The sequence below is a fragment of the Sceloporus undulatus genome, chromosome 2 (genome assembly GCF_019175285.1).
Source record: "Sceloporus undulatus isolate JIND9_A2432 ecotype Alabama chromosome 2, SceUnd_v1.1, whole genome shotgun sequence".
Taxonomy (NCBI): domain Eukaryota; kingdom Metazoa; phylum Chordata; class Lepidosauria; order Squamata; family Phrynosomatidae; genus Sceloporus; species Sceloporus undulatus.
The window spans coordinates 1,317,177-1,331,695 of NC_056523.1; the positions used below are offsets into that span (position 1 = coordinate 1,317,177).

A 14,519-nucleotide genomic window follows, 5' to 3' on the forward strand; every position below is an offset into this window, starting at 1 on the left:
CTCTGTCTTGAATAAATTACCAGCTTGGTAGATGAAGGGAAGCTGTATATGTATATCTTTTTCATAAGGCTTTGACGGTTCCTCATGACTTCGTGCAACAAGCTTGTAAAATGTGGCTAACAAAGGAACTGTTAAATGGATCTGTATTTGTTTACCAGCTTAGGGTGCCATTTCACGCTGGGGGCCGGACTTTCCCGCCCCCTGGGGGGCGTGCCCATCCCGTCCCCCCCGACCCGGCCCCCGGGTGGCTGCCAACTCCGAGCTCCCAGGCTGCTGCCTGCTTCTATAGAGGCTGCCTGTGAAGCTGCCTGAAGCGCAGCGAGGACTGAAAGCAGCAGCGGGTCTGCTGCCTTTGTCCCCTCCTCTTGGCCAGCCCTCTCTTCCTTTTGGGCCACGCTCCAAATTTCCCCAAGCGGAGAGGGCTTTGCAGGCAAGTTTGCTTTTTTTTCCCCTCTCTTCTTTCTCTTTCTCTTGCTTTCTCCTCCTTCCTCTTCTGTTATTCGGTTTGTTTTTCTCTCCTCCTCGTTCCCCTCCTCTTCTCCTCCCTTTTTCTTCCTTCCGTCTTCCCCTTCCTCATCTTCTTTTCCTTTCTTTCTTCCTCTCTCTAACCCCCTCTCTTCTTCTCAGGGTCCAGGGCTCGCAAGGCTTTGCCCCATTAGAAAAGAAAAAAAGGCTTTGGATCTGTCCCATAAATCCCTCCTAAGTTGAGCATACCTGGGAAAAAGAGGGGCGAGGGTTTGGGGGGGTGGAGGGGGCAAGGAAAAGGAGGAAGGGGGAATTGCTAAGAAGGCTTGGGAGTGGGAAAGGTAGTTTTTCAGTGGCACAAGGGTCTGCCTGTGGCTTCAAATGCTATGCCTGCGTGAAGTAGGGAAATGTGTTGTAGAATTGGGGGGGGGGGGTTTTGGCCAGAAAGAAGTAACATTTCAGCCTCTGTTAGGAATAGGCCAAAATGTCCTTCATTTTGAGCAGCCTAAGAAACATGCATTTATATAAAAAATTTTAAAAATTATCAATTTTTTTCATGTGTCCTCATTTTTAAAAAAACATGTCCTACATTTGAAAATGCTGCCCTACATTTGTCCTCAATTGTCCTACATGTTGTCCCAGTTTGGAGGTCCCTGCCTTATGGCACCCTAACCAGCTGAACCCAAAGGGTGCTCAACAATGGCTCTTTTCATCCTGGAGAAAGTGACCAGTGGGTCCCACAGGGCTCTGTCCTGGGCCCAGTGCTATTCAACATCTTTATCAATGACCTGGTGACAGAATTGGGAGCATACTTATCAAATTTGCAGATACAAAATTAGAGGAGTAGCTAATATCCCAAAGGACAGGAACAACATTCAAAATGATCTGAATAGACTAGAAACTGGCCAAAGCTAACAAAATGAAATTCAACACGGAGAAATGTAAGGAGTCCAAGTAGACCACAAGTGAACATGAGTCACAGTGCGATGCGCAGCTAAAAAGGCCATGCAATTTGCTGCATCAATAAAAGTATAGTGTCTAGATCAAGAGAAGTAATAGTGCCACTATATCCTGCTTTGGTCAGGCCCCACCTGGAATATGTGTCCAGTCGGGGCACCACAATTCAAAAGGATGTGGAGAAACTGGAGCGTGTCCAAGAGGGGCGACTAAAATGGTGAAGGGTGGGAAACCATGTCCTATGAGAACACTTAGGAAGCTGGGGATGTTTAAGCCGGGAAAAAGAAGGTTAAGAGGTGATATGATATCCCTGTTTAAATATTTTAAGGGGTGTCATTGAGGAGGGAGTAAGCTTGTTTTCCTGCTGTTCCAGGAACAGGACCCGGAGCAATGGAGCAAGTCGGCAGGAAAAGAGACTCCACCCAACATTAGGAGGGGTGTTTGACAGTGGAAACACACTCCTTCAGAGTGCAGTGGAGTCTCCTTCTTTGGAGTCTTAGGCAGAAGCTGGATGGCCGTCTGTCGCGGATGCTTTGATTGAGAGTTCCTGCATGGCAGAAGGGGTTGCTGGATGGGCCCCTGGGGGCTCTTCCAACTCACGATTCTATGATTCTAATATAATGAGAGGAGTGCAAGCTGCTTGCTGTGCTCCAGAGACTAGGACCCAGAACAACTGATGCAAGCTACAGGAAAAGCGATTCCAGCTCAACATTAGGAGGAACTCCTGACAGTAAGGGCTGTTGGAAGTGGAACACACTCCCTCAAGGAGAGTGGTGGATCTCCTTCTTGAGGTCTTTAAGCAGAGGCTGGATGCCATCTGTCACAGGGAGTGCTTTGGAATCTGTCCTCTGCATGGCAGAAGGGAGTTGGACTGGGAGGCCTTTGAGTGTCCCTTCCAACTAGATTCTATGATTCTTGGGATCCTCATGTGTGGCCCTGATAAGAGGGATGAAGGACAAAACCTGTGAGGAGAAGTTGAAGGAGTTGGGCATGTTATTTGGGGAAGTGACATGATGAACGACTGTGGAGGTCAGAGACCATTCTCTGTCAATCCATGGGAGGATGGGTACAATGGTCGAGGGGGGCAGGAAAGTCGAGATGGGTGCATCTGGACAATAGAGTGATTTGGCAGTGGACAAGGTGGTGGGATCTCCTTCTCGGAGGTCTTGGAAACAATGAACAATGCTCTATTAATGTAGCCTAAAATCCATTCACTGTGTGCTGCAGCAATCACACTAATGAGCATTGCAATTTTTTTGTTTTAGTGGGTTTTTTTAGTTGTTGAACCTACTGGGGGACTTTGAGCAAATCACACTTCTCAGCCTCAGAGGTTGGAAATGGCAAACCCCTCTAAAGAACTTATTCACCGGTATGGCCATCAAATTTCCCCTGGAATTACTGGGGGAAGGAGTTGCTTCATGATTCTCCCATAGGCTGATGAAAACTAGCTGTGGTCAATGTGAAAGCTAAGTAACCTTGCATCGCCAACCCTTCTGAAGTTCAAACTCTGCAATAGGAGGGCAGCCTGTGTCAGACACATATGCATGGTTCTGCCATGATGATATGATGATATGGCATTTATAATAACATGCTGCTTTATTGAGAGGGTGATACTAATCATGTGGGAATCACAAGCCTGGAGAAATGATGGGAGGGGGCAGATGGCCAGCGGTGAGAAGATGTGGATTTTATGACCCTACCTCTTGAGCGGATCTGGGCTGAGAGCAAGGATGCTTCCTTCCATAAGTGCAATTGGATGATAATACAAGAAAGGGAAGAGGGAACATGAAAGGTTGCTTGATCGAATCAAAGGCCGGAGATCGCAGCTGGGGCGGGGGGGGGGGTGCTGAATGATGGGGATTTTTAGTTAAGCCCAGCAGGAAAACTTCAGTTTGGCAAAAAAAACCTGGATTGGTGACAACTGTCATGGAATAAAAGTCTTTTGCATTCTATCACAAGAAAATGTTTCCTGTTACTGGAAATGAGTTTGTGGCCGGACAGCCGATCCAACATGGCTCCCCTCACGTTCTCTCTTTGTCCTTTCAGCCTCTGCATCCAACGTGGGACTCATGGCGGGGTTATTATGCTGTCAGCCTCTTGGTGGCTGTGTTTGGGATACTGTATATGTTCACAAGCAGACCGTGTGCAAAACGTGGTGACAAACGTGTCCATGACCAGACTCAGCTTAATGGCCTCCTTGCTCAGAAACCCCAGGGTCTGGCATCTGCAGAAGACTGGGATCCAGACCCAAGCCAAGGTTGAGTTCTTTTTATACATATTGCCAAAATCCGACATTTCTCTCGCCTCTACTGCCAAGATCCGTCCATGCCCTAGTGTCTGACGACTGATTACTGTAATGTCCTCCTGGCTGGGCTTCCCTTTCTCACTCCGTCCTTAATTCTGTCCACATCAGCTGCACGCATTACAACTCCCCCACGCTCTGCCACTCCTCCTGTTGGCATCCCTTCACTGGTCCCCCCCTTTCCATTCAGTATAGCTCCTGTGTCATGTTTAAAGCCCTCCATGGACTGGCCCCTCTTACTTATCAGACCTCTTTCTCCTCACCTTCCCACAGGGCCCTCCGTCTGGTAGTCAAGGTCTGCGTCCAGCCCAGGATTTTCTTGCCCATCTGGATTCGCCCCTTTTCACTCACGCCCCTCACTCCTGGAACTTCTTCCCCCGCGAACAAGAGCCATCACCTCTTAACCAGCTTCAAAACGGAGTTGAGACCATTCGGTTCAGGGCAGCGTTCCCAGGATGCATAATTGTCACTTGCTATTTGATGATCTTTTCTTCCCTGTTTTATTGAATATTTCCTGTATGCTATGTATTTTATATGTATTACCTACTAGAGATGCCCCCCTCCACCACCACCACTCCTTCTGGTTGTGTCGTTTTAGAATCAGTGCAAACCCACCCGGTAGGCAACGCACCCGCGGCCGGATGCAGCCCGGCGAGGCCTTGGGACCAGCCCCCCCGAGTCCTGCCCCGTTGCCGCCAGGGCCTTTGGGGGGCAATTGGTCTAGGAAGCCTCAGAACATGCATTTATATTAACATTGTTTAATCAGCAAATTTTTTTGGATGCCTCTCCATTTTTTTAAAAAATGTCCTCCATTTGAAATTTTGTCCTACTTTGGCCTTTTTTTTATTATATATTAATTATTTTTTTTAATTTATTTTATTTTTTATTTTTGGCTTCCCCCCAGTTTGCTGAGGGACAGCACCCGGCTACCCCTGTTTTTGTAGATTGTAACCTGAGGCAGGAAGCCTCAATTAAAAATTGATTACACGCTGTGTAATTAAGCGCTTTATATAAAGGTTATAATAATAATATAATGGGAGGGTACATTCACACCCCAGAAGACTTTGGAGGTCCACAATCACCCCCTGGCATTCCCTGTAAGTGTGATATTAACTTACTTGCCACATGGATCTGACTGTTTGCAATGCCTTTTCCTTGTCCATGTCCCCACATGGACAAGAAGAGAGCGGCCCTCTGCATGGATTCCCCTCCACCAGAGTTCGACAATCTTAACAGATACCAAAAGTGACATCAAAACAAAAAGTGCCCCGTGACCCTAACATTCTCCTGTCCTTCTCCTGTATATTTTGACTCTTTGCCTGATGAAGCATCCCAGGAGCTTGTAGCTTCATCATGTATTCACTTTTGGAATCATCTAATAAGGGGTCACTGTTTTAGGGATTTTTATTCTTCTTCCTCGTATTTGCTAGATACTCTGTTAATATCCCTTTCCCGTGATTTCACCCTCCCTTCTCTTTTTTCTACAAGTAAGATTTGTAAGTAAATGTGTCCTTTTTTCCCGTGCGTCCTTCTTGTGTCACCTGGTACGCCTGTATCCCGCCCCTTCCTAAGACACCAGTGGGTTTTTGTTAGATGACATTTGACATTAAGCCCGGGACCTCTGGTACATTCTGACGCACCCTGCCCGGCCTTTGCAACCCAAGGGCACAGCCATGGCTTCCTAATGGAATCATCTCCCCAGCCAACGATTCATCGTTTTCCCTACAGCTTTTTGGGGTTTTTTTTCGGGCCAATAGCCAAAAAACCCACAAAATAGGATGCTGGCCATGAAAGAGTTTGACTTCACAGTTCCCCCACAGCCTCGCATTCAAAATTATTAGATGCATCCTCTTAGCAATTCAGCACATTATCATTGCACTTTTCCTATTCCACCATTTTTAATACTACAGCAAGGTTTACTAAACTGAGTTATACTACTTGCTGCTAGTGCCCTACATGTTTGGGCAGGTTCCCTACAAGAGACATACAACTTTTGGTTGATTACCGGCTACCACCGACCCAAAGTGCAACAATGCTTTCTTTCATCCTGCAGAAAGGACCTGGGGTGTCCATTGGGTTTCAATCCGCCCCAGGCTTTCAACATCTTATCAGCGCTTGGTCGAAGGAATAAGGCAGTGATCTTTTTGCGGATGACACCAAATTAGGGATAGTTTAGTACCCCGAGACCAGGACAAATTCGAATGACCTGATATACTGAAGCTGGGCCCAGCAAACAAAATAAACTTCAACGGGAAATGTAGAACGCACTTGGCAAAAAATGAAATGCACGATACAATGGTGACACCTGCTTAAGAACTATGTAGGAAATGTATCTGGAGTCCAAGTAGACCACAAATTAACTGAGCCACAGTGCATGTGGCAGCTAACAAGGCCATTCGTCGAGCTCCCATCAACAGAAGTATAGTCTCTAATCTAGGGCAGTGTATGCCACTCTTTCTTGCTTGGTTGCCTCACTGGAATACTTGTCCTGATGTTTGAATAAAGATCGATGGCTGCAGCAGATGTTTTCAGCCAAGATGAAGTTGTATTTAATCTAAAAATTGTGTTACATCCAAGAGAAAAGGGCACACTCCCACCCTTGGAAAGAGAGGATCCTTATCTTTACAAGACCCACCACATCTTTAGGAGTCGATAGGCTGTCACAGCCAGAATCCCATGTTTTGTGTTTTTGGGGGGATATTTGGCCATTTCCGGAAATTTATTCCTGACGTTTCACCAGAGGTCTTTTAAACAGAGCTAGATGCCATGTTCGGGGATGCTTTGATAGAGATTCCTGCATGGCAGGGGGGGACTGGATGGCCCTTGGGTCTCTCCACTCAAATCCAGATTCTATGATGGCATGGAAGTGAGTGAATATATATGATAGATATATAAGTGTGACCTAGAGGAGATGAAGAGATTACTGTTAATCTGTGTTATCCAGGCCTAAATAATATTTGAAAACACTGAATTTCTGGACCATGCCAACAACGATCAGTCAATTGCAGTAGCCATTGAAATCCACAAACATCCTGACAACTTCAATGAAGAGAAACCCTGAAATGAACAAGGGACTAAGACCGTCCCCTTTGGAGCACTTCTGCCATCCCCTTTCAGCACTGGATCAGGGCCCACAGCAATTACACACTGTGGCCCATCTGGCCTTTTCCCCTGACACTAAGAGGAACGCAAATGCCTCTCCTTTTCAGCCAAGAGGTTGCCCACTGTGTCGCTCAGATGGACGGCATGATGGCGGCATCAGGGAGCGTCAGGCGTGAGCATGCAGATGCATGTCCCCCACTCTGCACAAGCCAGTGTATATTAGTCCGGTACACCCTCACAGTTTGGCTCCTCTTGAAAAACACCAAAATCAGACCTAGCAAAGGCAAATGAACAAACCCTCAGGGCCAAGTTTTTCCCAGCAGATAATGTCACTAATTAATAACCAGATCCTCTTTGCATATCCGCCCACCCTGAGGCTTACCATTCAACACAGAACAAAAAGGTTAACAATGAATCATTCCTCCCAACAAGTCACATTGGTGTATGTGTGTGTGGTGTATATATAATATTCCATCTCATTTTCACACCAGATTCTTGAAGATGCAGCCACAGGTGCTGGTGACATTCAGAATAGACCCGTTTGCGCATGGTTTAAATGCCTGTCCTGCAGCATTCACATCAAACACAAGGTTATATTATATTATGACATATTGTAACATTTATATGATACCCCTTGTATAAAATGGTAAAGTCAAGGTTTGCTATTCGGAATTTATACAAACCGTAGATGCTTGAATCCGTGGATTAAAAAATCCATGGATAAGGAGAGCTGAATGTAATATTATTATTCTGCAGGGAATTTTCTGTATATAATTCATATATATTTTATAATTCATATTTTATAATTCATATATGTTTTGTAATAATTACATGTTGCAAATTTGTTGCAAAAATATTGCAGTTTTTTGTGCATGGTAAAATAAAATGCGCAAACAATTACGTATCGCACGAAAGCAATACATAATACGTTTTTATGCATCGCCAAAAAATAAAAAGCAATGCCTGGGGGAGAGCTGCATGGCAGCAGTTTCAAATCTCTCTCCAAAGCTTGCAAAGCTTCCAGATGGTTCGGCTACAAGGCCCATCATCCCCCATCCAGCTGTGCATCCAAGAGGCAGGTTGGGAGAGACAGTGGTTTAGCAAGGAGTCCTTGGTCCTCCAAGGGTTAAGGGAGCTGAGCTCTGATTCCTAGAGAGGCCACAGGGACTTTTTAATTTATTATCTTTATGTTTTGCAATGGAGGGAAGAAGGGAGGAGAAAATCAGGGAATCCACGTTGTTTGTTTAGTCTGGAAAAGAAGAGAGGAGGGAAAAGGTCTTATTTTGGCTGCAATCCCTGGCAGAAAGAAGAAGAAGCCAGGGCTTATATCTCATCATCAATGCCTGCCTGCAAAGGTCTGAGGAGGAGCCATTGCAAATGCAAACAGCTAAATGGGTGATTCCTTAAGGACTGCCAACAGGAAGGAAAGGCCTGATGGAGGTAGATAAAATAAAAGCATGGTTCTAAAATAATGAATGCATTTGGTTTTTTCCACTTCCAGAGGTGCTAGAAATCTTCTCCCCTTCTGCAAACCCAGGCTGCATCCACACTGTCGCGGCAAGGAGACGCAGAGACAGGAATGGGGTGCACAAGCTTCCTCACAAGCTTGCCTCCCAGCCAGGTTTCTGGCTGGGCCTTTTATTGTGATTTTGCTTACTTCCGTCCATTGTCTTCCTTATAATCATTGATGATAGCCTTGCTCCTAGGTCACCGGACTGGCATGACAGGTGCGTGATCAGTGCATGCTTGGTGCGTGCTCTTGAGGCAAGGAAGCAGGATATGGAGACCAGCTAAGCCAGCCGAATCAACATGGGCTTATCTATCTAATTATGGATAAAGCATTGTCATCTCGAGAGAAGGTCGAAGTCCTATGGTTTGCCAGTAGAACTGCCACGTCTCAATCTTGATGAGCATTGCTATCCTGAGAGAAGGTCGCGACCCCACGGTTTTACCCATGAGGTTGCCACACCACACTGCAGAAATAATCCAGTTTCACACCAGTGTAACCATGGCCCCGGGTTTTTTTTTTAATATAATATTAATTTATGTATTTATTTCATTTGTATGTCGCCTTTTCTGCCAGAAAGAGACCCAAGGCGGATCACAGATAAAAAAAACAATTAAATTCGTCACCTATAAATATAGAGACGTTAAAAACATGGCTTTATATATATAAATAAATGTTACAATATATTATAATATTTACAATGTTTTTATTTTTTATTTATAAAGTTGTATTTATAATTTTATAATATGTATAACCTTAATATTCTAATAAATTATTATTTTTTAATTTTTCATGAATTACAATCATATTAATTAAAATATTGTTTTAATGATGTTTATATATGTGTGGATTTATCTATATACAAATAGAAAATTTTAAAGAAAAAGAAAATTCTTTTTTCCATTTATTATTTTTGATAACAAGACTAGATAGATAGATAGATACATAGATTGCAACCATGTAATGTGTAGATAGCTACATACATACATACACATATACATATAATTTTGATATGGTTGGTATATATATGTGTGTGTAATGTCTTGTTATCAAAAAGATCAAGTGGAAAAAGAATGTTCTTTTTCTTTTAAATTTTCTATTTGTATATATATACACACATATATAAACATCATTTTTATATGGTTGCAATATATATACATATATATATATATATATATATAGTCTTGTTATCAAAAAGAACAAGTAGAAAAATATTTTTATTTTAAATTTTTGATTTGTAGATAGATAGATAGATAGATAGATAGAGATATACACACACTCATATACTGTACACATCATTTTACATGGTTGTGCTCTATATATAGGTTGTGCGCTCTCTCTCTCTCTCTCTCTATATATATATATATATATATATACATATATATAGTTAACAAAATGATTTTATTTTTCTTTTACATTTTATTTGTATATAAATAAATATATAGATATATGTAGATATAGATATAGATACACACAGAGACACAAACACATCCTTGTTACAGTCATTTTCTTACATATACCTATCCTTCATTTACACTGAATATCTTTACAATACAGTATATGGTTCTCTGTCTGTTTCGAATCTGCTTCCTATCAGCGTCTGGACTGAATTTTCTCCATTTGTTTGTCTGCAGTTTCTCATGAATTAGTGATTACAGTTATAGTTCTAATAGTTATAGTTGCAGTGATGCTTTTGCCAATTCCTTCTTAGGAGTTCTTTGATTAACTTTCTCAAGGATTGGTTTTTCTGATGAATACACATTTTAATTGTCAGCAATAGCTAGGCTACACCTTCACATCGGAAATGATCCAGTTTAACACTGCTTTAACTGCCCTGGCTCTATGCTAAGGAATTCTGGGAAGTGCAGCTTTGCGAGACATATAGCCTTCTGCGTCACAGAGCTCTGGGATCACAACGAACTACAGTTCCTAGATCCTGCGTGACTTTGACTTAAGGTGACTTAAATAACCTAAAGGCCCAGATCCTGTGTGATCTGGGATGCTAAGCCGGGTCGGTCCTAGTCAGTCATTGGATGGGAGACCACCAAAGAAACACCAGGGGCTGGAGGTTCTATGTCAGAAGAAGGAACAGGCAAAGCCACCGCCCTCTGACATAGTGGGCCAGGATTCTTGGCAGTAGAGCGAGAGATTGGTCGGATTTTGGCAATATTGTAGAAGAATCTACAAGCCTTGGTGTGTTCTGGATTGAAGGGGGGGGATACACGACAGAGAGAATGAAAATTAAGCAGATGCAGGCTGCTGACGTTGAATCGAAATGTTGTCCACAGAGACCGAAAGGAGTGTTGAAGGGTGGGTTTAGAGGAAAGACAAGAAAGCCTCCATTTGGACATGTGAGCTTCAAACGCCAATGGCACATCCACTGCGAGATGGCTGTGAGGCAAGACGAGACTTGTGTTCAAGCCTTGGGAGAAAGGTCAGTCAGGGTAAATTTATAAAATTATCAGCTGGTTGGGGGCCATTAGCTACGCTTTGTAAAAGCTTGTATCAGCTTGGTAAGTGGTATAGGAATGACTGCTGTATTGCAAGTACTTGCCTTACAAGACCTCCTATCAGTGAAACCATTTTCTGCACTGAAATTCTCTAAGTGGATTCTTGCATTTAAAGGATATTGCGGGATACAGCCCTCCAGCATGAGATTTAGGGTTAAAAAAGGTTGTAAGATTGAGGTTTTCAGATGTACAGCCAGCCCTCCACATCACGGATTTCAGATTCATGGTAAGACTATTTATGATTTGTTAGCTGCCTGCTTAACAAAGTCGGCCTCATCATCTCCCTCCCACCAGCAAAAGCAACAGCGTATGTTCCCCACTTTTCCATCCACCTCATTCCAAGTCCAATGTTTTTGGATCACCACCAAGAAGGATCCAATCTGTCTTCTGCCTCTCCTTCCCGGGCTTCAGTCAGTCAAAAGCACCCTGCTTTGCCAAGCTTGCCATCCTCTTCATTTTCAAAGTCCTTTCCTTTGAATCTGATGTTGGAGCCACCACTGGGAGGACCCAACCTCTCTTCCCTCCTCCTCCTCCCCAAACAAAATCAACATTGTTACCTTCCCTTTGTGATAGGGACTGCAACCAATCGGATTTCAGTGGAAGGATGTTGGAAAATGGGGAGGATGCAACTTTGGCAAAGCAGGGAAAGGTATGGTGTAGCTGTAGCTTTGACTGGCTGCATGGGGAGGAGAGGAGAGAAGCTGAATCCTCCTGGTGGTGCTGCAATATCGGATTCAAAAGGGTAAGGACTTTGGAAATGGGGAGAATACAAAAAAATTTTTGTTAAAGTGGGAACATCACGATGTTGATTTTGTTTGGCTTGGAGGGAATGGGAAGGAGGGAGAGAGGGACGGGAGAAGGTGGATCCTCTGCAGCAGTGGCTGTTAACATCGGACTGAAAGTGGACTCCACTTTGGAAATGTGGGGGGGATTGAAATAATCCAAGGCTGCAAGGCGAGTTCGAGTGTATGGTGGGTGGCTCTTGGTGGGGGGGAGGATGACTGTCAATCATTAATTGTTTGGGGAGAGGTCTCACATATTTCTGGTTTTCCTTTTTTTTCATGGGAGCTTCTGCCCTAAAGTGAAGGTACACACCACTCACTGCATACCAAGTAGGATTATCCATGCCATCATGCCAAAAACAAAGCTTTCCCTCCTTTCAGTGGGTTTCTGATGTGCTGCTGAAGATTTGGTTACTGCTGTAGCCTTTCCGAATCTGTGCATTTGTAAGGTTTTTCCCCTTGTTGAGTTATTTTGATCTCCTAAGTGTCCCATATCGGTGAAACCTTTTCCCACACTCTGTTGCACTTGTATGGGCTTCTCCCCTGTGTGAATTCTTTGACTGTTTCCGAAGCGTGCCATATGCGAATGTCTTTTCGCACTCTGTGCAGGGGTAAGGTTTCTCTCCGGTGTGGATCTCTTGATGGAGAAGTGGGGTTGTGCTCTGAATTATGAGTCTTTCCCACACTCAGCGCATGTGTATGGCTTTTCCCCCGTGTGGGGGTTCTCCTGATGTTGCGGTAAGACTACTGCTTCTGGAATGAAGCTTTTCCCACACTCGTTGCACTGTATGGCTTTTCCCCCGTGTGGGTTCTGATGTGTGGTCAGCCCACTGCTTGTGCCAAAGCGCTTCCCCCACACACCCTTGCATTTATAGGGTTTCTCCCTCGTGTGGGTCCTCTGATGTGAAAAGCAGGCTGTGCTCCTACTGAAGCTCTTTCCGCCCAATCGAGGCATGTATACGGCTTCTCGCCTGTGTGGGTTTCTTTGTGTGAGATAAGGTTGCTGTTGAAGCACTTCCCCAACTTGGTGCACTTATTGGGTTTCTCCCCTGTGTGGGTCCGACTGATGTCTGTCATAGTTCCCTTGGTGCTGAAAGCCTTTCACAACGACTGCGGCATTTATACGGTCCTCCCCTGTATGAGTTCTGTAATGCCGCTTTTAAAGTTGTGATTTTATGATTGAATGTTTTCCCACAGACGGGACACTTTTCCTTTCTCCTTTCATTGTATTCTTCTTGCAGGAATGGGTTCAAGGGATCAGCACCCCAATAACAGAAGATTTCTTCTTCCTGTTCTTTGACGGATTTCCTGCCATGCTTTTGCTTTTGATGCATTTCCAAACTGTCTCTATCTCTGCGCCTTGGTGTTTCTGGTTGCACCGCAGACGGGTGTCCCATAATCCCCCTATTGTCCTGCTGGATCCCTGGTTGGAAGACAAGGAAAGAAAATCTATCTAATAGGAATTCAAAGGCAATTGAATTGCTTTCAAGGGGATTTTGCCATTTTCAAATCCAAATCAGATGAATAAAAGTTGGTTCTTTGTATTGGCTGGGATTTGGTTCAAGGAAACCCCCCCCCCCACCCCCCACGATATCAAAATTCATGGATGCTACAGTTCCATTATATATTATGACATAGTAAATGTTTGCTTTATGGGAATTTATTTATTATTGGAATATTTTTTAAGACATGGATAGATGGTGTATACATGAAACAACACAGGTCAAGACAAGGCTCCAAAACACCCTGCAGAATTGCAGTCATCCAGTTTAAGACCGCTTGAATGCCCTGGCTCAGTGCTAGGGATCCTGGGAACTGTGGTTTGTGAGACATTTAGCCTTCTCTGTCAGGAGCTCCAGTGCCAGGCTCAACTGAAAAACGACGTTCCCAGGATTCCCTAGCACTGAGCCAGGGGTCCCAGCAGGGCCTCAACCTGGTTAGTATTGGGCAGGGTGTTTTGGATGAGTAAAAAAAGAACATTTTGAATATTTTGAATCTCCCAGAGGGACCCTTCCAGGCTGTTCAAAATGCAATTGATTCCTGGTCTTGGGGGGAAGGGTGGGATATTAAAAGAAATATAATAAACAAACAAAAATAAAAAATAAGAGCTTATTCAGCTTTGGTTTTTTTAAAATGATATTCTTTTTGAGGCACAAATGTATATAGATCTATTTTGGGGTGTTGTTGTTTTTGACATGCTGAGGGTAGCTGTGTGAGGCAGGCAAATTTGGGGGGATGGTTCAAACAAACAAACAAACAAACAAAACAGGGATATCTATCTATCTATTACCAATTCTTGGAGGCTTTAAAACAGAGGCTGGATGGCCACCTGCTGGGGTTGCGGGGTGTTTGCTTTGATTGATTGAGAGTTCCTGCATGGCAGAAGGGGTTGGGACTGCATGGCCCTTCTTGGGTCTCTTCCAACTTTATGATTCATGAGTCTATAATTCTCAAAAACACTAAATTATGCTTAAGGTCACCATATAAGTCCGAAATGACTCGAAGACGCATAACAATGACAAATTACTTTCCTCATTCTGGACACTACACCGGTTGATGCAAAACTAGAATCATATTGGCCCTTTAAGCTGCTGCATCACACTCTTGGCTCAGTTCGGCTTGAGAGATTCCTTCAGATACCTAGAGTCTCCTTCTTTGGAGACTTAGGTCTAACCATCTGTCAGTGCAGGATATTCTCCAGCACTAAAATTTGATTGCATCAAGTTCAACTTTGTCTTAAGGTGATTTAAATAAAACTTAAGGGCCAGATCCTGTGTGATCTGGGATGGATGCTAAGCAGAGGTGGTGCCCTGGTCAGTCCTTGGATGGGAGACCACCAAGGAACACCCCAGGTGTGGGGTTCCTATGCAGAGGGCAATAAATCTCAGCGGTGG

General features: G+C 44.0%; 2 protein-coding genes across 3 annotated transcripts in view; both read left to right on the forward strand.

Moving 5' to 3' along the window:
* Window positions 1-14,519, forward strand: part of LOC121923014 (major histocompatibility complex class I-related gene protein-like) — a 29,906-nt gene that overhangs the window by 13,478 nt on the left and 1,909 nt on the right. The window lies entirely within an intron of this gene.
* Window positions 7,437-14,519, forward strand: part of LOC121923017 (zinc finger protein 239-like) — a 58,962-nt gene continuing 51,879 nt past the window's right edge. The window contains exon 1 of the mRNA XM_042453109.1: window positions 7,437-8,266. Coding sequence (XP_042309043.1) covers window positions 8,218-8,266 — 49 coding nt within the window. The 5' untranslated portion in view covers window positions 7,437-8,217. The remainder of the gene's footprint in view (window positions 8,267-14,519) is intronic.